We start from the raw sequence: 27595 nt of genomic DNA, 5'->3' as shown, positions 1-27595 counted from the left end.
TGAGAGTGATAACAATACTTATTGCATAGAAATGGTGTGAGGATTATGAGTGGCAGTCAGTAAATTGCAAATTCTTATTTTCATCCTTTTGTTTAATTCTAGGCCTCTCTGAGGTCCTTATTCAAGATACCTAACTCATACATATGTTCCACAGGTGTACATTTTTTAAGCTCTGAGAACGGAGAGTAATTTGCCGCATGAAAAGCAAATGCACATCAGCTAAAAGCCCTAAGGAGTTCTAGACTCCCTGCTCTTTGCTCTATATCTTCTCTGTTTTTTATATCTGGTTTTGTTGGGCTGGTTTCTGCTTCCTCCAGTTCCAGCCTGCGAACAGGATCTTATCTGCCTACTTGTGGGTATTTCTTTGATCCACCAATACAAGTCACTTAAGATTAATCGCATACACAGCTGTGTTGCATAAACTCTTTCACTCAGTCTTGCTCTTTTCAAAGTGGAAAAAACATTTTTTTAAAAAACACATTGGTGTTACCAAAGATATTTATTTATTTTTTTAATTAAAAAATTTATTTTAATTTCTTCATTGCTGAGTGAGGGCTTTCTCTAGGCAAGTGGAGGTTACTCTCTGTTGCATTGCTATGGCTTCTCATTACAGTGGCTTCTCGTTATGGAGCGTGGACTCTAGCATCCTCAGGCTCAGTACTTGTGGTACACAGGCTTAGTTGTCTGCAGCATGTGAACCTTCTCAGACTGGGGATGGAACCTCTGTCCCCTGCATTGGCAGGCAGATTCTTACCCACTGTACCACCAGGGAAGTCCCAAAGGTATGTATTAATCAAAGTACCAGAAGGTCTTGTTTGGCAATATTTTAACCTTAATGCAATCTAAGCAGGTATGTACACATGCTTTTGAACTCACACACATATATAATTATAAATTTGCCTAGGTTTGGTCTTCCGTACTTATCCAATGTGATTGAAGAGTGAGAGGGCCAAGACTCACAAATTGATGGTGGTAAGGTTGGACCTAGATGAACAATGGAGTATGTATTTTTTTTTTTTTTTTTGAGTCTCAAACCTTCCCTCGAAGAAATTAGGACTGGAATTTTCATCCTCATTTCACAGATGAGGAAACTGAGGTTCAGAGAAGATAAATAATTTCTCTTAGGCCTCCCAGATCACAGTCTAAGACTGTTTCTGTGACAATAAAGTAACTTTTGTTAGGCCAACAAGGAACTTCCAACTCAGTAAGAGAGACACCTAAAAATTCATGAATGTCAAGATGGAGTCAAAGTTTTCCTTCGTTATTAAACAGGGATTTTATTGTGTTTTTATACTATGGGTATACAATTCCTTGTCTACAATCTCTGGGGTTGTACATGCTTTGACATTTAGAGTTATTTCAAACACACACAGACAGACATGCAGGGAATATCTTATAATTAAATGTATTAATTTTTACAGCACAATGTGTCAATATTCATATTAAATGAAACAAAGATTATAAATAACTTTATTCCCATTCATGTCAGTCAGATTTTACCAAATGAGATTGCTAAAGATTGGTAAACAAAGCAAAACTTGTTTTTCAGAGCCTTTTGGATTTTGGGTTTGTGGAAACTGGACTGTGGATTTGTGTATGGACTACAAGGATGGGCACTTGCTAGTACTTTCTGCTGCCGTGAGTGTCTCTTGCAGGCCTGGCGGGATGTTCTCGAGCAGGAAGGCTGACTGGAACAGTTTGCACCTGCTTGTCTGGCTTCCGTAGCTGGCACACTCTCAAAGGAAGGGCCTTGGCTGAGTTTGAAGTATAGTTTCAGGCTTTTCGGAGACAAGCCAGTGAACTCAGCTAATAAACTCTTTTATCCAAAATCCCTGAGGGCAAGAGGAGAAAGGAAAAAGAAATTAAAATGGAATAGCAGCCGGCTTTCAACTCTATGAAAACTGATCACGTGATAAAGCCAGAGGCATCTCATCAAGAAAGTCCAAATTTGATGAAGCAGTTTTATTCTGGAAGCCTGAGACAAGTCAGACCTGCAAGGAACCCATTATAAAGTCATCAAGATAGATTGATAGAAGTGGGATCCATACATTAATATTAATGGCAGTAATAATTATGATACCACTCCCCATGCCGATCCCTGCCTATGAAACCAGGCTGGGCCCTTTCCTGCACCAAGAGGAGACCAAGAACATTTCCCAAGAACACAAGCTCTGTGTTTTCACAATCAGCCTTCTTTCCAGCGTACTTCCAATGGAGTGGTGTCAGTTTTGTTGTCTGGCCATCCCTGGTGAATTCATCTTTTGACCTTCACTTTGTGTCAAGGTGATACCTTTCACTGGGGGTGGGTCAGTGGCATGGAGGGTGAGTGAGCAGCCGGAGGGGTGAGCCCAGTGCCCTCTGCAGGCCCCCATGGCCCGCACTCTGATGACATCTCTTGAAAGAGCAAGCGTTGCTATCTTGGCGTTTTATATATCAGGATGTCCAAGCAACTACTCAGCCAGCAGCAAAAAGGAACACGTTCATCTTTGATAAAGGAGAGAGGAAATATATTTTGAAAAAAGTGTTTTTGTGGTCCTTTTGTCTTGATTTTTTTTATTCTGCTTGCATTTATTTCCTTCATACTTCATCCATAGTGATCTTTGAAATCTAATCAATTATTTGGTATCTCCCTTGTTATGAAGAAAAAATATTGAGGGTCGCTAATCTCTATAGTGTTAGCTTCTTTTGAAGAGTGGTTTCCTTATCTCTTGCTGTACCTGAGTCAATTCAGTTTTTGAAAAGACTGTGTTTTGAACACTTCCTGTGTGTGCAGAGCTCCGATGCCACAGATAACTCGGTTTGAAACCCAGACCCACGGCTTATGAACTATGAGAATCTGGATGCATTGCTTAACCACTGAGATGCAATTTCCTCAGTGGAAAAATGGTAATAATGTATGAGAAGTTTGTTGTGAGATCCAGATGAGGTAATGAGAGAGCTGGTTACATAACCAGAAGCTCAAGGAAGATTTTTTTTTTTAGCTAGATACTAAAGGGGAACATAAATGTGAATAAAACACACATTCTTCTTTAATAAAGAGAAAATATGGAAAGGCTTTTTAAATGGCTAGATGGCACAGAGGTGAAGGCGATGGCACCCACGCCAGTGCTCTTGCCTGGAGAATCCCAGGGACGGGGGAGCCTGGTGGGCTGCAGTCCACGGGGTCGCAAAGAGCCAGACACAAATGAAGTGACTTAGCAGCAGCAGCAGCAGACAGCACAGAAAGGATAGAAATTAATTTAAACTGTGAAATGGAGGGGGTGAATTTAACCTAGGGCTGGACAGATACATAGACTATCAACAAGCTGGGAAATCAGAGTTGGGAAATTGAGGAAGTCAAAAGTGCTTATAGGCAGAAAGAACAGTGACACAGAGGCAGGCAGGAGATGGGAAGGAGAAATTATACCATAAAATCTAGATTGTTCCAATATCATACAGATTGAAAATGTTCTCTGCCAATAGACTCACAATTTTTCTTTTACTTGGTTAAGAAAATGTTCTGACTTGGGCTTCTAATGTCTATTGCAGCCTTGTCAAATGTATAAGAGGGGTGAGATTAGGTGGGAGAGGAGAGTGGGAACTTAATCGGTTGTGCTTGGAAAAGGCCTTGAATGCCATGCAAGAAAACGAGACATCCTTAAAAATCTAGCGAGCAGTCCTATTAGGCTTGAGGGGCATGGGTTTGGGAAACACATCATTGTGCGGGGAGAATTGGAGGGCAAAGAGGCAAGGGCAGGGCAGGGAGAGGGGGTTAATCGGGGACTAATAGAAGCTAAGGCAGAATAAATAAAAATCATACAAATGGCCAAATACAAAAATAAAAATCATAGTTTCACAGCTAGGAGAGCCACCTCAAGAAGCAGGTTTGTGGCTGGAAGACCTGTCTGAAGCCAGGGTGGCTCAACCCGTGTACCAGCCCTGCCACAAGGGCTGGTTCTGTCTGTTCTGAGGGCTCAGCCACTCGCCTCCAGTGACAGGGCTTGACTGTTCAACATGCAGCAATCCAAAAACTGAGTCACCTTGCTTAGCTCCTACTGCTCGTGTTATTCTCATCACACAACGCCTCCCTATGGGAGAGGATCGCACAAGGCCAGAGCATCTGAAACAGGTGATGCAATCCAGCAAAATGTGCGCAAGTGTAGCTGGCTCCAGAGCCACCTGGCAAACCACTTTGTGTGTTTAGAGAGGATTTGTAGCTCTTGTAGATGTTGGCTGTCTTTCTTTATGTCTATATGTCTGTCTTCTTGCTAGTTTTTTCTTCTTCTTTTCTTAGAAGAGATGAGACCAGCCCAACTGTTTATTGGTGATTTGAAAGAAAATATAGGAGACTTAAGTAACTGGAGTATGGTTTGGAATGGCTGCAATAAAATGGGAACTCTGAAATACATTAAATGACCTTCTGAACAGCTTTAGGTCCTAGAATCTCCTTATTGCACTAACCCTCTCCAATCACAAGCAAAAGGAATTTCTGCTGAGCTGACCAATACTAGCAAGATGTTTCCAGACCCATACATTTGGAAACTCCCATGACTTTTTCTCCAGTAAGTTTGAATTTTCCTCTAGGGAAATAATTTTGCTTCTCCCCTCTCTGAAGTTCAACCCTGAGTGTGCAACAGAAATTGCCTGCAGCTACCCTGCTATGTCTAGAAGCATGCTCCTAGAAAGAAATGAACTGCATTCAGAAGATCACCTATCCTCTCAAATGACACATTAGGGATGTGAGGTCAACTGAGAGGAGTTGCTCCAAGCGTTTGTTCCTCCCTGACCACAGGGCAAACCCTTGGCTGCTTGACTGAGGGAGGTAATAGAGCCAGGTTCTCAGGGGAAAACTGTAGATTTCTTGAACTTGGTGTAGTCATAGTCATTTGTCCACTATGGCCTTGGCTGGGCCCATCTTAGGATTTGTGTTATAGGCCAATTCTTGAAAGCAATTGAATTTGGGAAGGATTTTGTATAAGATGCTGATTCAGTTTGCAAACAGAGTGGTTCTAACTTTGACATAGACTTGCCTGCCTGAGAATTCAGCTTCCCTAAATTTCTACCTCTCTTACAATTAATTATTATGCCTGGCATTCAGCTCCTGCCATACCTCTGGAGAAAGAAATAAGGGTCTCTTCATATGCTGTCCAGGTCTCATGCTTTGCTTTAAATTGACCACCCCGTTTCACAGTCTTTAGAGTTATTTCCCCTCCTACCTTTGAAATGTCAGAGACATTTTCCAAGCTAGTGTGTACCCTTCCCCATTTATGTCATCCCCACTTTCTAAAGGTGAAAGCTTCAGCAATTGCTTTGTTATGGCATTTCCGGAACTATCAATACATACCACTAGTGATGAGGTCATTGTCATCTGGCTAGTGAGTGAACCAATTTCAGAATTCTATCATTAGAGACTGATTCTGAAAACCAACTCAATTATGTCAAGGGAATTGTGCTGTTCAACTCTTCTCTGTACTTACTGATTTTTGCCAACTGGTTCTATTAGTCCCCAAAGGAGGCATATTGAAGTTTCCAAATATAATTGAGCATTTGTTTCTTTTTTCAGTCCTTTCAGTTTTTGTTTCAGGTATTTTGGAGTTCTTTTATTAGGTGTGTACAAGTTAAGGGTTGTCGTGATATCTTAATGAATTAATCTCTTTCTAACTATATAATGTTCCTTTTCATCTTCAGTAAGATATCCTGTTCTGAAGTCTACTTTGTTTGATATTAATATTATCACTCTAGTTTTCCTTTTATTTTTGTTCGCAAAGCTATGTTTTGTTACCCTCTTCCTTCAGTCTAGCTGTGTTGTTTTAGTTAAAGGATGCTTCTTATAGATAATATAGAGTCGTTCTTATTTTCCTTTCCAAGCTGGCAATCTCTGTCTTTTAATTGGAATGCTTAGACTATATCTGATATAATGATATTGTTGTTGTCATTGTTGTTCCATCTCTAAGTGTTATCCAATTCTTTGTGACCCCATGGACTGCAGCACGCCAGACCTCCCTGTCCATCACCAACTCCCGGAGTTTACTCAAACTCATGTCCATTGAGTCGGTGATGCCATCCAACCATCTCATCCTCTGTTGTCCCCTTCTCCTCCTGCCTTCAATCTTCCCCAGCATCAGGGTCTTTTCCAATCCCTCAGCTCTTCGCATCAGGTGGCCAAAGCATCGTAGTTTCAGCTTCAACATCAGTCTTTGCAATGAACACTCAGGACTGATCTTCTTTAGGATAGATTGGTTTGATCTCCTTGCAGTCCAAGAGACTCTCAAAAGCCTTCTCCAACACCATAGTTCAAAAGCATCAATTCTTCAGCACTCAGGTTTCTTTATAGTCCAACTCTTACATCCATACATGACTACTGGAAATACCATAGCCTTGACTAGACAGACATTTGTTGACAAAGTAATGTCTCTGCTTTTTAATATGCTGATTAGGTTGGTCATAACTTTCCTTCCAAGGAGCAAGCGCCTTTTAATTTCATGGCTGCAGTCACCATCTGCAGTGGTTTTGGAGCCCCCCAAAATAAAGTCAGCTACTGTTTCCACTGTTTCTCCAACTATTTGCTCGGAAGTGATGGGAGCGGATGCCATGATCTTAATTTTCTGAATGTTGACCTTTAAGCCAACTTTTTCACTCTCCTCTTTCACTTTCATCAAGAAGCTCTTTAGTTCTTCTTTGCTTTCTGCCATAAAGGTGGTGTCATCTGCATATCTCAGGTTATTGATATTTCTCCCGGAAATCTTAATTCCAGCTTGTGCTTCTTCCAGCCCAGCATTTCTCTCGATGTACTCTGAATATAAGTTAAATAATCAGGGTGACAATATACAGCCTTGACATACTCCTTTGCCCACTTGGAACCAGTCTGTTGTTCCATGTCCAGTTCTGACTGTTGCTTCTTGACCTGCATACAGATTTCTCAAGAGGCAGGTCAAGTGGTCTGGTATTCCCATCTCTTGAAAAAATTTCCACAGTTGGTTGTGATCCACACAGTCAAAGGCTTTGGCATAGTCAATAAAGCAGAAATAGATGTTTTTCAGGAACTCTCTTGCTTTTTCAATGATCCAGTGGATGTTGACAATTTGATCTCTGGTTCCTCTGGCTTTTCTAAATCTAGCTTGAACATCTGGAAGTTCACAGTTCGCGTACTGTTAAAGCCTGGCTTGGAGAATTTTTAGCATTACTTTACTAGCGTGTGAGATGAGTGCAACTGTGTGGTAGTTTGAGCATTCTTTGGCATTGCCTTTCTTTGGGATTGGAATGAAAACTGACCTTTCCATTCCTGTGGCCACTACTGAGCTTTCCAAATTTGCTGGCATATTGAGTGCAGCACTTTCACAGCATCATCTTTCAGGATTTGAAATAGCTCAACTGGAATTCATCACCTCCACTAGCTTTGTTCATAGTGATGCTTCCTAAGGCGCACTTGACTTCACATTCCAGGATGTCTGGCTCTAGGTGAGTGATCACACCATCACTATCATCTGGGTCATGAAGATCTTTTTTGTACAGTTCTTCTGTGTGTTCATACCACCTGTAATTGATATAGTTAAATTTAAAATCACCATATTGCACTTTATTTTCTATTTTTCCCATATGTTCTTTGTTTCCTTTCTTCTTCTACTTGTTTAGTTTACTTGTTTTATGTTCCCATTTTAGCTTCACAATTGGTTTATTATCAGTACTTCTTTAGTTTTTTATTGTAATTTTTATTCTTTGTTTATTTTTATCAATTGCTTAGGATTTATTTGGAAAAGACCCTGATGCTGGGAAAGATTGAGGGCAGGAGGATAAGGAAATGACAGAGGATGAGATGGTTGGATGGCATCACTGACTCAATGGACATGGGTTTGGGTGGACTCCGGAAGCTGGTGATGGACAGGGAGGCCTGGCGTGCTGCAGTCCATGGGGTCGCAAAGAGTCGGACATGACTGAGGAACTGAACTGAACTAGGATTTATATTACACATCTTTAGTTTACTATAATCTATCTTCAACTTTATGTATAGTATAAAATTTTTCATCCGCTTTTTGATGTCATTCATTTTAACTTTACATATGGTAGAAACTTTACAATTAAAAAATGAAAACTTGAAATGTTGTTTATATGACCCACTTAGTTCCCATTTCCAATGTGCTCTATTCCTTTGTTATGCCAAATTTCCACCTTCCTACCACTCTCCTTGAAGAACTTCCATTAACATTTCTTGTAGTGGAGGTCTGCTGGCTTTTGTTTCTCTGAAAAATCTTGCATTTGCCATTGTTTTTGAAAGACATTTTCAGTGAATATTAAATTCTAGGTTGACTATTGTGTTTTCTTTCTGTGTTTTAAAGGTGTCCCTCCATTGTCTTTTGGCTCACAGTTTCTGACAAGAAATGTGTTCTTATATCCTGCTGTTTTTACTTGGCTGCTCTTTTTCATTATGTTATTTTCTTTCTGTTTATTTTATTTGAAGTTTGTTTAGATTCTCACATCTATAAAATCACCATTTTTATTAAATATTAGAGATTTTCAAGCATGATTTCCTTAAATATGTTTTCATGCTCTCCTTTCCTCGTAGAACTCGAGTTACCATATGCTAGGCTGCTTGACATTTTTTCAAAATCTCTGTTTTTTTTTCAAAAAATCTTTTTCTCTGTGGTTTATTTTGGATAATTTGTCCTTAGTTCTTCATGTTCACCAATATTTTATTTTATAATACCTAAACTGCATCTAATTCTACCCAGTGTATTTTTATTTAAAATATTGCATTTTTCATCTCTAGATGCTCCAACTTGGTCTTTTTAAATTTCTTTTACTCCTGTTATCATTGTATTCATATTTTTCTTTACATTCTTGAGCACATGGAGCATATTTCCAACAACTCCTTTATTGTCTTTTTCTTCTAATTCCATCCTTTCTGTCACTTCTGCTTTTGAGAATTTTGCTTATGTTTAATTTTCTCTCTGATACTTGGTGCTAGCTCTTTAGCAAAATAGAACTACTGATAAAAGCCAAGATTCCAAAGGCTTGTAATTACCAATAAGTTTGTACTGGAAGGAGATGGGCCAGGTATCAAGTTTTGGGTGATGTCATGATTGTATCTATGGCTGCTAAGTCGCTTCAGTCATGTCCGACTCTGTGAGACCCCATAGACGGCAGCCCACCAGACTCCCCCATCCCTGGGATCTTCCAGGCAAGAATACTGGAGTGGGTTGCCATTTCCTTCTCCAATGCATGAAAGTGAAAAGTGAAAGTGAAGTCACTCAGTCGTGTCCAACTCCTAGCGACCCCATGGACTGCAGCCTACCAGGCTCCTCTGTCCATGGGATTTGCCAGGCAAGAGTACTGGAGTGTGTTGCCATTGCCTTCTCCGATATCTATGGCACCTGATTGCAAATGTTATGTACTGTGAACTCCAGGAGACACCATTCCCAGTACTGATACAACTTAGCCAAGCTTCCTTGTAAGGCCACTAATGGTATGTCTAAAATCTAGACTCTTCATAAATGGGTTTCCCTACATGTGCTCATTTAGGCTTATATATATCCAGTGCAGTGGTGTACTTGACAGGGTTCTCTTTATTTTAGTGTAACTGAAAACATAACTCAAATTAACTCAGATTAGCTTAGGCATAAATGAGGATTTGTTGTTTCTATAACTATGCTGGAGAAATGACAGGGGAGCTGCTAGGACTTGGGTGTGTTTAAACCTGGGCTTTTTTCTCCATCTAATCCCTTCTGCTTCAGTCTTTACATTGGCTTCATTCTGTCTGATACTCTTTCTCCTATTACAGCATTGCAGATGGGGACCTGAAGCACAGTCAGGCTCCCATCTCTCTGTTTTATCACTACCAAGGGGCTGAAGCTCACCTTCTGTGATGCCAGGTAAAAAATACCCCAGAGAGAGGCTCAACTTACCTGATTAGAGTCCAGTGTCTACCCCCTGACAAAACAACTATGGCCAAAGAGATAGACCACCCAGACTGAGCCTTTTGGGGTCATGGGCTCACCTTTTTGCCTATCAGTGCGGTCACAAGTAAGCACTATGAGAAAAGAACAGCTTTCTTTGAACCTTATTATTAGATTGAGAGAGAGGAATAAAGAAGAGGCTGATGCTCAGGTACACACTTTGAAAAGTGGCTGTGACAATATTCATTTAAAAAATGAGATAGCCAAGTCTTAGAGAAGTCAAAGGACTCCTTTAAGGTTACAGAGGTAATAAGTGGCAAAGCTGTGATTGATGAGAGGCAATTATAGGAATTAAGAGGTCAGACCCTAGAATCAGATAGATCTGAGCCCAGATCCTAGCTCTGCTACTTACCAGTGTTGTTTAGGATAAATTACTTTACTTCTCTGCCTCTTATTTCTAAACTTAATATGGGAATAATTATAGTACTGTCTTCATTAGGGTAATCATGAGAAATAAATGAGATAATCCATGCAAAAAGTGCTTAGCATAGTACTAAGCATAATGTAATCACTGCTTAAATATTTGCCATTATTATTGTCTAGAGTTTGAACCTAAGTATGTCTGTTTCAAAGCAGCACCTGTGTGGTTTGTGAGACGCAGGGGAATCACCACAATTGCTTTGCTCTGTTCCAAGCCCCATAACTTTGGAATTTTTATAAATGATCTACAAACAAATGAAGTAATGAAGCCAGTCTTTATCACCACTGAGCAGGGATACCACTACCAGTCACTAAATGGGCTTGATCGATGGACTGGAAATCCAAACCAAGCTTCAGAAATGAAGGATTCCAGCCAGGAGACAGTCTGTCCATTTACCCAAAGAACTAAGATAGCCTCACAACTCCAAGTGCTAACATCATCCGAACTCCCAAAAAGGACTCAGGCAACTGTGGCCTGCCTGTCACTCACTCACTCACTCATCAAATATTTTTTGAGCATTTGCTATGTGTAGACCCTGAGCTCTGGTGTTTGCTATTTATACCCTATAGCTGATTCATGTTGATGTATGGCAGAAACCAATACAATATTATAAAACAATTATCCTTCAATTAAAAATGAATAAATTAAACCCAAAAAGAGTCTCTCCGATTTGAAAAGCCAAAAAGACATTGCGTTCTTAGATGGAGGAGCAGTCGGGGGAGGAAACCTAAACGTATATAATATCTGACAAGATTCTCCTTGAAACAAAGTTTGAGAATATTTGAATATTTGAAAAAGTTTTCCCAACAGTAATTATAAATGGAAATTAAGGGTAGTATCCATCGTTGCTAACTCATGGTGTATAAAAATATCAGTAATATTCTCTTCAAAGCACAAAATGTACCTTTTTACACTGAACAAACACTCTCATAAGCAAATTACAAAGAGAATATTTCTGGCAAAACAGATGGTACTACAAGTACCCGTGTGAAAGATCCCTCAGCTTGATAACCTGTGAAGAACGCCCATTATTCTTAATCACAGTTGATTGATAGGCATTCATTAATTATAATAATATTTTATAGATCCATGGATCCTTTCATCCCTAATTTTCAGAGTGCTTTACAACTAGTAATTAATTTCCCCAACATTTTAAGGACAAATTTAAAGTCAACTTCCAACAAAACTTGCACCAATGCTCAGAATATCTTATTCCGAAGTTTTAGACCTAAACTGTAGTTTTGTTGCCTGAAGCCTTGGAATGAGTAGCAACCAGTTCTCAAATTGTACCCAGAGGGAAACCCAACAGAAGAAAATACTTTGCATGCTGTGCAAGGAAGAAATCAGGGTGTGGGAAAGCTACAACTGATGGTGGCATTTGCAACTGGTTTGAGTCTTAGGTAAAACGGGAATGTGGAGTTATAGGAAAAAGGTCCCTGAGTCGCACTAAAATGCCTGCTATCAGCTTTCACTGGAGGAGAGAGGTACACCGTTGGGTGATCCAGCTTCAGCCAAGGGCAGGTTAAGGGGTTGTATGGTGGGGTGGGGAGAGCCCCGGCACAAAGTTCAGACTGGGCTGTCAGGACCGGCTCCACCGCTGCGAGGCTGTGTGACCCGGAGTGAGTCACTTCACCTCTCTGAGCCTTTATTTCTTCATACAGGAAATTAGTTTGGATTAGTTTGGAGCCATATGTCACACATGAGCAGCCTGCATGACGATGTTGGCTAGCAGCCCTGTTTTCTTTGGCGCACACAGTGTTTTTGTAAATGCCTATATTTCCGGTTTGCCCCAGCCCCCACCATTGCTTGTGACCTTCTACCCAGTGTTCCTCACTCATTTTTGTCACTTTCCAGAACTCTGTAGGCATTTGAGGTGGCAATCCCTAGGTAACATGATCTCTTATTCTGCTTCCAGCCCGGATCACCAGAGAATCTGGATCGTTGGAGGTTGATAAGACTCAACAGTCAGACAGGAGAAGAATTCAGAACTCTGAACCTTGGAGTGTTTTCCAGACTCTTCCATTGGTGAGCTGGTGGTATAACCTCCTAGCCCTCTTCCTGTAGATTCCTGACAGTCACACTGTCCATGTCAGTCACAGAATTAGCCTCTTCTATCTCTTTGTACACAGCAAATGATCGCACATAGCTTAGGTCCCTGATTTACTTTCTAATTCTGTCTCCTTGACTCTTCTCTTTTTTTGACCATGCAATATATGGGATCTTAGTTCCCCAACTAGGGATCGAACCCAAGCTCCCTGCATTGGAAGCATGGAGTCTTACCCACTGGGCCACCCTTTCCTCGACTCTTAGAGGTCAGCAAGAGGAAATCAGGCTTTCCAAGTGGCTCAGTGGTAGAGAATCTGCCTGCAATGCAGGAGATGTGGGTTCAACCCCTGGGTCATGAAGATCCCCTGGAGAAGGAAATGGCAACCCCCTCTAGTATTCTTGCCTGGAGAATCCCCCTGGACAGAGGAGGCTGGCAGCTATAGTCCATAGCGTTGCAAAAGATTTGGACGGGACTTAGCAATTAAAACAAGAACAAAGGAAAAATCACCCACAGGGCAAAGGAGCTCTTGTCAACAGGAAGTTGTGAATCAATGATGGAGGAAAGAGAGATGGGAAAGAAAAGGTAGGTAAATGCAGTGGGAGAATTTCTCCCCCCGCCAAACCCTCCACCCAGATTTAAGTTAGAGAGGGGTCTTAAAGGTAGGCTTTGAATACTCTAAACGGTTTCTAGAGCTACCTTCTGTAGATCTCTAAACTTCCAGCTCTTACTGCATGCTTTCCTAGTTGAGTAGCTTTCATTGAGCTCTCTGGGGGGCTCTCTTTCTGCAGAGGAATCTGTTCATGCTGACCCGAGGGCACACAGCTGCCGTGGGCCTCCGGAACACAGGCTCTTTGTACAATGCAACCCTGTATTGTAGAAACTTCCCCACACACGTTTGCACACAGGAGTTCTGTCATTAACGCAGTACTGGTCATGGGGTGGAATGCATGAAGGGTGGGGAAAATGGCTTCTTTCTCAAAAGCTTTCTTTTTATAAGGTTGGCCCCCCCTGACAACTTGGAATTTTCTTTTGTAGCTGAAAAAACATATTTCTCTTAAACACGACCCAGGCAGTTGCGTGTCCTCAAAGATCTGTTGGCCAAACAGATAACTGAGGCAATTGTTAAAAAGGACCCAACTGCAGATTAAAACCGAGCTGATTCCATGAGTCCCATAGGAATGTGGCTTAGCCTTCAACGTTCCTTTCTGAAATGGTTAATCTTCTTCCTGATCATGAAAGTAAAGTCTACTCACTGTGGAGAACAAAGGGAGCAAATAATCACCCATAACGTCACTACCTAAAGGTTTCATTTTAGCACATTTTCTGGAGAATTTTCCTGTGCATGCTAATATCTTTTTTAAGAATTGAGGCATAATTGACATTTAACATTGTATTTCAGGTGTATAGAATGATGATTCAATATTTGTACATATTGTAAAATGATCACCATAATAAGTCTAGTTAATATGGGTCACCCTATTTAGTTATAAAAAATTTTTTCTTATGATGAAGACTTTTAAGATCCACTCTCTTAGCAACTTTTAAATATGCAATATAGTATTATTACTAGAGCTTCCCTAGTGACTCAGATGATAAGGAATCTGCCTGTAATACAGAAGACTCAGGTTCGATCCCTGGGTCAGGAAGATTCCCCTGCAGTAGGAAATGGCAACCCACTCCAGTATTCTTGCTTTGAGAATCCCATGGACAGAGGAGCCTAGCGGGTAATATTATCCATGGGATAATAAAGAGTCGGACACGACTGAGTGACTAACACACATAGAATTATTAACTGTGGTTACCAGGCTAGGTTACAGCCCTGTGACTTAATTATTTTATAATTGGAAGTTTGTACCTTTTGACTTTCTTTGCCCATTTTGCCCGCTCCCCATCTCTGGCAACCACCAATCTGTTTTCTCTATCTATGAGCTTGGTTTTTCATTGTCAGTAGGCTTTTGTTTTAATTTTGCTTTTAGATTCTATATATAAGTGAGATCATAACAGTATTTGTCTTTCTCTGACTTTTTTACACTATGCTAAATTCCTTCAAGGATCATCCATGTCATTGCAAATGGCAAGGTTTAATTCTGTCTTTCTTGCTTAATAGTATTCCTTGTATTCACCTCTTTTTATCCATTCATCATCAAGAAGCATCCATATCTTGACTATTGAAAATATGCTGCAATGCACATAGAGCGCATACATCTTTTCAAATTAGTGTTTACATTTTCTTTGGATAAATACTGAGAAGTGGAATTGCTGGGTCATATAGTAGTTCTATTTTTAATTTTTTAGTAGCTCCACATGGTTCTCCATAGTGGCTGCACCAATCTACATTCCCACCAAGAGTGCACAGGGTTCCCTTTTTCTCTGCATCCTCACCAAAACTTGGTATCTCTTGTCTTTTGATAATAGCCATTCTGACAGGTTGAGGTGATATCTCACTGTGGTTTTGACTTGCATTTTTCTAGTGATTAGTGATGTTCAGCATCTTTTCATGTACCTGTTGACCATCTATATGTCTTCTTAGGAAAAATGTCTGTTCAGAACCTTTGCCCATTTAAAAACCAGTTGGTTTTTTTGTTTTTGCAATTTATGAGCTCTATATATATTTTGAATATTAACTCCTTATCAGATATATGATTTGCAGATATTTCTTCCTATTTTCCTTTTCATTTTGTTGATGGTTTTCTTTGATGTGCCGAAGCTTTTAGGAATATCTTTTTAAATGCAGTTGAGATGATGCTAGTCTCATCTCTTAAAATCACATTTCCTTTTCAAGATATTATGAAATCTCTCATAGGGAGGATAGAAGGCTTATGTCATTTAATTTTTTTGTAATATGATTTTCAGTGGTTTAGCAGAGATGGGAACATTTGGTCGGGACCACAGAGTTTAGCCATTAAGGAAAGAGATTCAATACTTCCTAAAAAATGCCTTGGGTTATAGTTTTATTGGACTTAAGCTGTGGAATAAGATTTTAAAATTCTTAGCCACTCACATGTTAGATATGACTTCTAGCTGTCTGTTCAGATTCACCATTAATAAAAATACTCTACTTTTTATTCCTATTATTATTTCCTAACAAACCTCTGAGATTTGACTTAGAACACTAGATTTTATTTCTTTAATTAAATTAATTTAGTTCTAATTAATTAATTTTAGCTGTGCCAAATCTCAGTCGTGGCATGCAGGATCTTTAACTGAGGCATGTGAACTCTTAGATGCGGCATGTGGGATCTAGTTCCCTGACTAGGGACTGAAAATTGTCCCCCTGCTTTGGGAGCGAGGAATCTTAGCCACTGGACCACCAGGGAAGTCCTGGAACCACTAGATTTTTAAAGCAGACTTGGGAGCAGTGCCAATGTATTCCCACAAACCAAGAATTTTGCCCTGGGACTATAAACAAGTGGTCTTTATTGGGGGGAGCACACATTAGGGAAAGAGGAGTTATTAAGTGCTTTGGTGTTAAAAATAAAATGAAAAGTTTATGCTAAATGACCATGTGTTCAGGCTCAAGCTTGAAACAGACTGTGTAGCACCATCTAGAAAACATGAGCTTCAGCAAGAGAGCAAGTACCCCATACACACATTTCCCTTGTTATATCCATCTGCGCGATGAAGAGACAGCAAGATGAAGAGAAGTTGAGGAATTCTGCAAGACCGAGGAGTAACGGGAGCAGTACCAGGAGTAATGGGTCTTGCTCTGCTCCAGCCTATCCCATCCCAGATTCAGGGCATGGAGACCCCTAATGCTGCCACACAAGGCAGTTCTCAAGGATGCAGTGTGTTCAGGGCTCTTTGCCTCTGGCTAAAATGTGCATTGGAGCCACACTGATGGTTGCCTTTCCATAGAGTAGTTACAAAAATGAGCGTGCTTGACCCTTTTAACAGGTTAGGGTGGAAACAAGAGGCAGGAATGGAAATGAAAGGAGCCAGGAGCACAATTATGTGAACTTTCCCAAACATCCCAGGTAAATGGCATCTTTCAAAATTCTAGCACTTAATCTAGTCAGGCCATGGAAAACAAGCGATTTGTCTGAAACTGGGTGTTTACAAAATGGACCTAGCACTTAGAGAACATTAATACCTAAGAGCTTTGCTGAAATTGGTGCAGAACTCACTCTGCACAGTAAAGAGGGGGCTGAGAGAAGGTAGGGGACCACTTGTCAGCCCTCTGATGGCCCCTCATTCCTCAGAGTGGGGGCCACTGTGCCTCCTGCCCTGTGGCTTCAGTTGCAAATCTGAGGCAGAAAGCCTGCCTGCCAGAGCCTTGAGGATTTCCTGCCACCTGACTCACTCCTTTGGTGTCAACCATGGCTGGAGAGGGATGAAGCCAAGGTCCCACCTGCCTCACATGTTGGGCTTTTGCAAAGCCCCAGCAGCCCCTGCTCACTCGCACCATATTGCTAAGACCAGAGGATCCTGCTGTGTATCTGAACCCCTGTAGGTACCAATCTAGGGATCCTCCTGCAAACTTTTTTTCCCCAAGGACCTATTTATTTAGAAAATTGAAAATATGCACTACTCTTTGCTTATCACCAAAACAAAATCTCTTCATGGTAAGAGTTTTGGAAAATAAAAATATGTACCAGGAGAGAAAAATCAAAACACAAAACCCCACCCACTTACTAGAGATAGCTACCGTTAATACTTAATATCTATCCTTTTAACACGTATTTGTGTGTGAGTACACGTTATAGTATATTGAAAAGCAGAGATATTACTTTGCCAACAAAGGTCCGTCTAGTCAAGGCTATGGTTTTTTCCAATGGTCATGTATGGATGTGAGAGTTGGACTGTGAAGAAAGCTGAGTGCCGAAGAATTGATGCTTTTGAACTGTGGTGTTGGAGAAGACTCTTGAGAGTCCCTTGGGCTGCAAGGACATGCAACCAGTCCATCCTAAAGGAGATCAGTCTTGGGTGTTCATTGGAAGGACTGATGCTGAGGCTGAAACTCCAATACTTTGGCCACCTCATGCGAAGAGTTGACTCATTGGAAAAGACTCTGATGCTGGGAGGGATTGGGGGCAGGAGGAGAAGGGGATGATCGAGGATGAGATGGCTGGATGGCATCACCGACTCAATGGACATGAGTTTGAGTGAACTCCGGGAGATGGTGATGGACAGGGAAGCCTGGTGTGCTGCAGGCCATGGGGTCACAGAGTCAGACATGACTTAGCGACTGAACAACAGCAACCCACCATGCAGCATGCAGGGTCTTGGTTCCATCCAGTGATCGAACCTGTATCCTCTGCATTGGAAGTGCAGAGTCTGAACCACTGAACCACCAGGAAGATCCTTACAAGAACACTTTCTGACACTGCTGAAGATTGCCTCACAGTTAGAGACACCAACTCCAATGTGGTCAGCCTGCCTAGGAAATCATCTTGAGATACAGGAGGGACTGTTAAGCATCCTGCTAAAAACAAGTGTCTAGGAACTCAAAACATTCACAGGAAGGACTCTCAGCAATATACACAAAAGGATTCTAGGGCCTTATTATAAGAAACTTCATGCCGCAGAAAACAAAGCAGGAACAGTGGAGGGTCACACAGAGACTTAGCACTTGAAGCCACCACGTGCGACAGAAAAGTGCCAGGGCTGAGATGTCAGCCAGAAAGAGCTGCTCATGGTTGGGGAGACATCCTGCTCAGTGAGGTGGAAGCAGAAGCGTCCACTCACTTTCCTTCAAGTGGAGCCATGCCAGCCAGGCTTGACTCTGTGACCTGGTGTCCTTTCCAAATTCTTCCTTCTGCCCAAGTGGAGGCTGGAGAGAACAGGCCCTCTGCCCTCTGCCCTCTTGAAGTGAGGTTTAGAAAGATGATGAAGTCTTTTCCAAGAACAAACAAGTGTTGAGTCAGCGTGAGGAAGCAAGTCAAGCAACCACACAGAACTAGAATCCCAGAGCCGGAAAAAGGGGAGATTGCTTGTCTAACAATTGGGTTTTCAGACTCTCCTAGATGAACATCAGACACTTCTGCTTCTCCACAGTTACAGCCCCTCCTACTGAACAGTAAGGCCAGGGACCCAGAGTTATCGTTTCTGCCCTGGTTTCGTTCAGAGCTTAGAACATTGTTGCTGGTGCTCCATGGCTGAGGGCCCAAAAAATTGTGCTTAGTCACATTTTCCAGCCCATATGGAGGAAGGTCTTCAATGAGTCAAGGCCATGTCAAGATGGAGCGGAATATTACATGGTCTACATAATTAACTTTGTCTGAGCAGAAATCTCTTTCCTAACTTTGGACTGAAGCCAGGCCAGCAGCTTCGACTGGGGACTTCCAAGGTTCCAGCAATTGTTTCCTTGAAAATCATTGCTGCTTTACTCTCCCTTTGCTTACTCAGAGAACCTATTGGGGCTTGGGTGTCCATTATGCTATTCAAGGCGAAGGTTTGTAACAAAATTGTCATTTCATTCTCCTGTATTGTTACTTAAGCCACAGATATTATGGGAACAATCCGTTTCTACCCACACCATCACCCTGAAAACTTTGGGCTACAATCTAATCTTTCTAACTGGCCCAGTTTTAGAGGAGATAAAACGGACACTATTTTGTTAGAAACACAGCAATATCATTTACTTCTGATAGGCTTATTTAGAATAGGGGATGAAAAATCTTTCAGTTTTATTTATGTGGATCCAACATTCATTCATTCACTCATTCATTCATTCAACAACCACGTATTAAGCTCTGTCACTGTGGGTGTAGGAAATGCAAAGATGGAAAAAAGCACAACTCTGTCATCTTACCCCCTGGAAGGGAAATATAAAGTATAAGGTATGACAGATATAAAACATATAAAATATGCCTCCTTCACAAGGAGGCATAAAGTATAATTTAATCAGCACCATAAGAGAAGTAAATATAAATTCTATGAATTCAAAAGGAAGGAAGGGAGATCATATAATGTATAGAAATATCGAATTACTATACTACGCATCTGGAACTAACATATGCTGTAGGTCAATTGTATTTCAATGAAATAACTTAAAAGTGCAAAAGGACAAAATTTTAACTTAATTCTATAGGGAATTAAATAAAGTACTTCAATTTTTTTTTTTTTTTTAAGAATAGGAAGTATTTAGAAGGATGAAGAAAGACTTTATGGAGGAGATGACATGTGGGCTGAAACTTAACAGCTACATGGGGATAAATGGAGGCAATTCCAGGCAGAGGGAACAACAGCATAAGCAAAGGCACAGAAGTGAGAAAGTATAAATCTGTAACAAACAAGGAGTCATTCTTGCACCATTTGGGTACAGGATACATAAAGGGGAGGATAAGTAGGACATAAGACTAAAAATAAAGGTCTGGTGCATATTTTGGAGGATCTTGAGTATCAGGCTAAGGAATTTGGATTTTATTCCAATAGCCACACGACATCATCAGAGTGGAGAGACAGGGCAATACCAGAGGGCGACAGTGAGGGATGAGAGGTGAGTTACTGGGAGGCACTACCGCAGGGCAGACAAGAGTTCACTGGACCTGAGTCAGGACAAAGCACACAAGCCTGGAGGCAGAGGCAGCATCCACAGAGCTCAGCAGCTGTTTGGATGAGGGCTTAGAGCCAAGGGTCTGTGCCAGTCATTCTCTAGGTCAGTACTTCTTCAGCTTTAGCACATCAGAACCACCCAGAGGGCTTGTTAAAATACAGATTGTGGGCCCCACCCTTGGAGTTTCTGATTCAAATCTGGAACAGAGTCCCAGAAACTGCATTCCTAGCAAATTCCCAGGAGATGCTGCTGTTGTTGGTCCGAGGAACACACTTTGAGAACTAATGCTCCAGGTCCTCCAGGCTCACTTTTGTGACTCTGGGGAAGCAACTGCAAAAGGACAAGGGAGGCAGGAGAGGGAGTAGTTAGAGTCATTACTAGTGAATTGGAGGAGACTTTGCTTGTCCTTTTAACTTACAGCCTTCCTGATGTCTGGAGCAAAAAATTAGAAATGTTTAACGTGTGCAAAGACATTTGTATTAACCTATGAGCTGGAGCACAGAAGCGCACTGATTTAGGGCTCAGGCATTCTGTTTTTCTTTGAAAAAGCATGTGTGCTTAGTCATTCAGTCGTGTCTGACTCTTCACAACCCCATGGACTGTAGCCCACCAGGCTCCTCTGGCCATGGGATTTTTCCAGGCAAGAATACTGGAGTGGGTTGCCATTTCCTTCTCCAGGAGATCTTCCCAACTCAGAGATCGAACTCAGGTCTCCTGCGTTGCAAGCAGACTCTTTTCTGTCTGAGCCACCAGGGAATCCCTAAGAATACTGCACTGGGTAACCAAATGCACAGGCACTGATCTTACGGGAAGGCAACATTGTGATGTAATGTTAGAATCAGCAGCCTTGAGTTCAAATCCTGACTCTGCTCCTCTGTCAATGACTTAATCTCTTAAAGTCCCAGTTCTTCTGTATTAAAATTGGATTAACAATGTGCAGTGCACTGTGCTGTGAGGAATAAATGCAGAAACCTACAGAAAGCACTGGGCACCATGCTTGGCACACTCGAGGCTTCCTGAATTCTGGCTTCCCCTCTACCTCAACCCTTCAGGGGTGAGTGAAGGGGGTAAAGCCTGTGGTGAAAGCCCTATAAGTGCCTCAGTCAAACAGCCCCTAGGAGACACCTAGGGTCCCATAGTTATCCTGACATGTCTTGGATTGGTGCTAGTGGTGAAGAGCCCTACTGCCAATGCAGGAGACATAAGAGACATGGGTTCAATCCCTGTGCTGGGAAGAATTCCTGGAGAAGGAAATGGCAACCCGCTCCAGTATTCTTACCTAGAGAATCCCATGGACAAAGGAGCTTGGCAGGCCATAGTCCATGGGGTTGCAAAGAGAGAGGCATGACTGAAGCGACTTAGCACACGTGTGCACATAGATATCTTTACAACTGCCAGCAGATGGGAAAATCCCTCTGCTAGGAGAGCACTGGGAAATGGAGTCTGAAATGGGAGATGGACACAGAGGGAGGGGTTTCTGAAACAAAGCCGTTTTGTCTTCTTTGGAATTTCACTCAGGCCAGGTGGCCTTGACCAGAGGAGTGTCCTAGAGGGCTTTTTGAGGCTTTGATCCCAGTGGTGAGGCTGTGAGAACTTTAGAAGATTTTTCAGAGTGCCCGCAGTAGAAAAATGAGCTGGTAAGCATTTTTCTCCCTCTTTTACCAGATAAATCTGATGTCATAACATCCCCAGACAGGAAAGCAGAATGCAGACTTGGCAGTGAATCACAGAGGGAAGAGTGTCTGAGACTGAGCCTGTGTCATGGGAACCCAGTGGCAAGAAGGCCTTGAGGCCCCCCCACCCCTATCCGGGGAGAAAGGGTTTGGAAAACAGGCAGGCCCATCATGTCAGCCAGATGCATTGGGGACAGAGGGGAGAGGGAGCTGGAGGGGAGTAGAGAGTCACATGGTTCTCCTGCTCTGGGCGGATCAACCCAAGTACACCAGGTCATAGGTTAGTTGGAAGGTTAGAGCCGCACTCATCCATTGAGTGGGGATGTCCAGAGAGAGAGAAATGGGTTGCATTACATGACTTCCAAGATCCCCACTCAACTTGCCATTTGATGGTTCTGTGATAGGAGCTGCCAAGCCCAACATAACTGAAGCTGCCCCCTGAGGGAGACTCCATTGATTAGTCACGAAGAGAAGAACATTCAGGTCCACCAAGCTCCTAACTGTGACTTGGCACTCCTCATTGTTTAAAAGTTTATGTACTTTCCCCTAACTTGATCCAGTGCAGATACAAAGGAATGTTATGCAATTAAAATAAATGCCTTCACCGAAGACTATGATGACAAGGAAAGCAAAAAATGAAAGAAAAAAAAGTGTAAGTGAAAGTCTTGCAGTCATGTCTGACTCTGTGAAACCCCATGGACTATAGCCCGCCTGGTTCCTCTGTCCATGGAATTCTCCAGGCAAGAATACTAGAAGGGGTTGCCATTTCCTTCTTCAGGGATCTTCCCAACTCAGGGATCAAACCCAGGTCTCCTGCATTGTAAGCAGATTCTTTACCATCCGACCTACCAGGCAAGCCCAAGCAAAGGAAAGGCAGGTCACAAAAACATATAACACTATTATTATTTTAAAAATAGAATGCAAAAAGACTGCAAAGATAGCTCAGGGTTAACTCTGGTGGTCAAATTATAGGTAATTTCTTCTTTTGTTTTATCTGAGTTTTTGAAATCATTTACAAATAAGTATGTATTACCTTTGAAGTAAGAAAGGACAAAATAATTTAATTCAAAAATGTTCATTCTAGAAAATGCTTTCAGTAAATATGAGTATAAACTACATATGATTTTGTTATCTTCATCTAAGTATTTTCCACATTGTTAAAAACTTTCTAATTATTATTAACAGCTGAATGGTATTTCATCATATAATTATACCATACTTTTTTTTGTCTCAGTCCACAATTATTGGCTATTTATATCATTTACAACTATTTATTATTACAAATAATGCTGCAACCTATCTTTTTAGCTCATTTAATTTTCCTATAGATTTTATCTTTTCCCTAATTGCCTTTGCAAGATTGAATTTCCCTATACTCCCACACTCGGGTAAACATATTTCTTTATTTTTCTCACAATTTAGAGATAAACCCAGTGTACTTTAATAGGGGTCCTCTCTCACACTAAGACTTTCTTGTAAGAGTGTTAGGCATTTGAATTGTCATGACAATTGTCAGTCACAGATTTGAGCCTTAAAGGTCATTCAGTCCTATGCCCTTGTACAGGGAGGAAGCTGAAACCCAGAGACTTAGAATGGCCAGCCCAAGGCACATGGTGAATTAGTGACTGAGCTGGAAAAGCAAATTCATGAGTATTTTTCATGAACTTCGGAGGATCATCAAACAATGAGAAGATAGATAGAGAAGACAGAATGAAAAAGACTTAGTGGTAGGAAGGGGAAGGAGAGTAGGATCTACAGGAGAGAGGGAAGGAGGTTGGATTAGGTGGGATAAAGAAAACTGAGACCAAGGACAAAAATGTAAAAAGAAAAAGTACATGAGAAAAGTTAACATATCTTTACGGCAGGGTTTCTCAGCTTCAGGACTATTGGCATGTGGGCCAGATGATTCTTTGTTGTGGGGACCTGTCTTATGCATTGTGGGAGGTTTAGAGCACCCCTGGCCTCTACTCATGAAATCCAGGAGCCACCAGAGCCCCCAGTTGTGACAAACAAAAATGTCTCCAGACAATGACAAATGTCTTCTGGGGGCGAAGTCACCCTGAGGTGAGAATCACTGCTCTCTGGTATTGTTCTCCATGACACACCCCTGGAGAAATACATCCCCCATTTCTGACTGCTGGAAAGGAATCTAAAACGTCTGAAAGAGGAAACTGGAAGCAAAACATGCCGCTGCAGTTTATAGAATGTCCCCAAACAGAAGGTTGTGCTGAAATGCAGGCAGAGAAAAATGGTTCAATAAAGCCCATTTTTCTGACTTTGAAAATGAGACAAGAAATACACAATTTGCTTCCGGCATGAGGATGAGTCAGAGAGAAACGAACAAGAGAAACATGGACTTAGCTTCTGACCTTTAGAAAGAAGAAAAACAATTTTATCACTAACTCTCCCCCCATTCAATCCTGGATCTTTGTGAGAATAAGGAAGGAAATTTCCATTAGGAAATCTTCTCACAAGGCTAATGAAACACCAGGAATTGGAAGTAACAGGTAGAAATGTGTTTGTTTTTCCATGAAGGACAAAGCAGAGGGTAGTATGAGTTAGATTCACTGATTTTAAAAAAAGAAAAAAAATCAGCCACTGTTCACTGAGCACTGTAGTGCCTGTTGTTGTTGTTAAGTCACTAAGTTGTATCTGACTCTTTTTCGACCCCATGGACTAGCCCAGCAGGCTCCTCTCTCCATGGGATTCTCCAGGCAAAAATACTGGAGTTTGCTGCCATTTCTTCCCGTCCCAGTCTCCTGCATTGCAGGTAAATTCTTTACCACTGAGCCACCAGGGAAGCCTTCATAAAGGGCCTTATATACACACTATCTCTCCAGAACCTCCCTTTAACCCTTGAGTCAGATCTTATTATTACCCTCATTCAACATACGAGGAGCTGAGTGTCAGAAGTTAGGTAACTTGCCTAAGGTCAGTCAGCCATGTGATGAGGCCAAAATTCAAAATAGGCCTGTACAATTAGCAAGGCAAGGCAGTCACCTCTTAGCATACCTTCCCTGGCCTCTGCTATCGACAGCCTACTTCTATAAGATTGCTATGCTGTCCCGTTTTAGGGTGTTTTCTAAGAAACTCCACAGTACACCACATCATGGTCATGAGCAAGAGTATGGGGCACTCCATGTAGCCTGAGTCCAACCTGGAGGCTTCTCCCAGGAGTTCACTTCCATCCTAAATATACAGAAAGATCAACAGAATATAGTACACTAGGTGCTGTCAGACTCCAGTCTCAGGCTTGCACCCATCCTAGTCCATTCCTCTGGCTGCCTTTCACAGAACACAGAGGCTGTCTCCCCCCACTTCAGTAATCCAGAGCCACAGCTGCCCTGGCACAGCTGGTCTACCATCTTCCTGGCAATGACACAGGGGCTGCTCTCTTCTACAAATGTGATTAGATAGAGCATTGCTGTCAGACTTTTTTAAAGATTATTTTTTTAGACATAAAAAAGAATGAAATAATGCCATTTGCAGAAGCGTGGATGGCCTACAGATTATCATACTTAGAGAGAGACAAATATGATATGATATCACTTACATGTGGAATCTTAAAAAAAGATTACAAACGAACTTATCTACAAAACAGAGATAGACTCAGAGACAGAAAATAAACCATGTTTACCAAAGAGGAAAAGTGAGAGTGAGGGATAAATTAGGAGTTTGGGATTAATAGATACACACTCAGTTCAGTTCAGTTCAGTCGCTCAGTCGTGTCCGCCTCTTTCGACCCCATGGACTGCAGCATGTCAGGCCTCCCTGTCCATCACCAACTCCCGAAGATTAGTCAAACTCATGTCCATCCAGTCAGTGATGCCATCCAACCATCTGATCCTCTGTCATCCCCTTCTTCTCTCACCTTTGATCTTTCTCAGCATTAGGGTCTTTTCAAATGAACTCTTCGCATAAGGTGGCCAAAGTACTTGAGTTTCAGCTTCAGCATCAGTCCTTCCAATGAACACCCAGGACTGATCTCCTTTAGGATGGACTGGTTGGATCTCCTTGCAGTCCAAGGGACTCTCAAGAGTCTTCTCCAACACCACAGTTCAAAAGCATCAATTCTTTGGCCCTCAGCTTTCTTCACAGTCCAACTCTCACATCCATGCATGACCACTGGAAAAACCATAGCCTTGACCAGATGAACCTTTGTTGGCAAAGTAACATCTCTGCTTTTTAATATGCTGTCTAGGTTGGTCATAACTTTCCTTCCAAGTAGTAAGCGTCTTTTAATTTCATGGCTGCAGTCACCATCTGCAGTAATTTTGGAGCCCCCAAAAATAAAGTCTGTCACTGTTTCCACTGTTTCCCCATCTATTTCCCAGGAAGTGATGGGACCAGATGCCATGATCTTCGTTTTCTAAATGCTGAGCTTTAAGACAACTTTTTCACTCTCCTTTTCACTTTCATCAAGAGGCTCTTTAGTTCTTCTTTGCCTTCTGCCATAAGGGTGGTGTCATCTGCATATCTGAGGTTATTGATATCTTTCCTGGCAATCTTGATTCTAGCTTGTGCTTCATCCAGTCTAGCATTTCTCATGTTGTACTCTGCATAAAAGTTAAATAAGCAGGGTGACAATATACAGCCTTGATGTACACCTTTCCTGATTTGGAACCAGTCTGTTGTTCCATGTCCAGTTCTAACTGTTGCTTCCTGACCTGCATATAGATTTCTCAAGAGGTGGTCTGGTATTCCCATCTCTTGAAAAATTTTCCAGTTTGTTGTGATCCACACAGTCAAAGGCTTTGGCATAGTCAATAAAGCAGAAATAGATGTGTGTTGTTTTTTTTTTTAACTCTCTTGCTTTTTTGATGATCCAGCGGATGTTGGGCAATTTGATCTCTAGTTCCTCTGCCTTTTCTAAATCCAGCTTGAACATCTGGAAGTTCATGGTTCACATACTGTTGAAGCCTGGCTTGGAGAATTTTGAGCATTACTTTACTAGCGTGTGAGATGAGTGCAATTGTGCAGTAGTTTGAGCATTCTTTGGCATTGCCTTTCTTTGGAATGAAAGAAAGATTGGAATGAAAACTGACCTTTTCTATTCCTGTGGCCACTGCTGAGCTTTCCAAATTTGCTGGCATAGTGAGTGCAGCACTTTCACAGCATCATCTTTTAAGATCTGAAATAGCTCAACTGGAATCCCATCACCTCCACTAGCTTTGTTTGTGGTGATGCTTCCTAAGGCCCACTTAACTTCACATTCCAGCATGTCTGGCTCTAGGTGAGTGATCACACCATCATGATTATCTGGCTCATGAAGATCTTTTTTGTACATTTCTTCTGTGTATTCTTGGCCTCTTCTTAATATCTTCTGCTTCTATTAGGTCCATACCATTTCTGTCCTTTATTGAGCCCATCTTTGCATGAAATGTTCCCTTCGTATCTCTAATTTTCTTGAAGAGATCTCTAGTCTTTCCCATTCTATTGTTTCCCTCTATTTCTTTGCATTGATCACTGAGGAAGGCTTTCTTATCTCTCCTTGCTATTCTTTGGAACTCTGCATTCAAATGGGTATATCTTTCCTTTTCTCCTTTGCTTTTGGCTTCCCTTCTTTTCACAACTATTTGTAAGGCCTCCTCGGACAGCCATTTTGCCTTTTTGCATTTCTTTTCCATGGGGATGGTCTTGATCCCTGTCTCTTGTCCAATGTCATGAACCTCCGTCCATAGTTCATCAGGCACTCTACCTATCAGATATAGTCCCTTAAATCTATTTCTCACTTCCACTGTATAATCGTAAGTGATTTGATTTAGGTCATACCTGAATGGTCTAGTCGTTTTCCCAACTTATTTAATTTAAGTCTGAATTTGACAATAAGGAGTTCATGATCTCAGCCACAGTCTTATTTTTACTGACTGTATACAGCTTCTCCATCTTTATCTGCAAAGAATATAATCAATCTGTGTCTGGTGATATGCACTACTATATATAAAATAGATAAAAAAGGATCTACTATAGAGTGTGGGAAACTATGTTCAATATCTTATAATAACCTATGATGGAAAAGAATCTGAAAAA

General features: G+C 41.5%; 1 protein-coding gene and 1 long non-coding RNA gene across 3 annotated transcripts in view; one reads left to right on the top strand and one right to left on the bottom strand.

Annotated features, from left to right (window-relative positions):
* Positions 1-1251: 1251 nt before the first annotated feature.
* The window catches only part of PLD1 (phospholipase D1), a 276225-nt gene continuing 249881 nt past the window's right edge, over positions 1252-27595 (bottom strand). Inside the window, exons 27-28 of one of the 2 annotated variants that reach the window (XR_009493069.1) lie at positions 7252-7513; positions 1252-1832 (exon numbers count right to left, since the gene is read on the bottom strand). Coding sequence is in view for 1 of the 2 variants with exons in the window: in XM_024986063.2 (XP_024841831.1) it covers positions 1803-1832 (30 nt within the window). In the remaining variant the exon portion in view is untranslated. The remainder of the gene's footprint in view (positions 1833-7251; positions 7514-27595) is intronic. The other variant, XM_024986063.2, reaches the window with a different exon arrangement.
* The window catches only part of LOC132345702 (uncharacterized), a 40397-nt gene continuing 25067 nt past the window's right edge, over positions 12266-27595 (top strand). Inside the window, exon 1 of the long non-coding RNA XR_009495176.1 lies at positions 12266-12375. This is a non-coding gene — a long non-coding RNA (uncharacterized lncRNA). The remainder of the gene's footprint in view (positions 12376-27595) is intronic.

This window comes from Bos taurus, chromosome 1 (assembly GCF_002263795.3).
Source record: "Bos taurus isolate L1 Dominette 01449 registration number 42190680 breed Hereford chromosome 1, ARS-UCD2.0, whole genome shotgun sequence".
NCBI classification, from domain to species: Eukaryota; Metazoa; Chordata; class Mammalia; order Artiodactyla; family Bovidae; genus Bos; species Bos taurus.
Note: the sequence above shows the minus strand (reverse complement) of the source record. Positions and strands in the feature narration are given on the sequence as shown.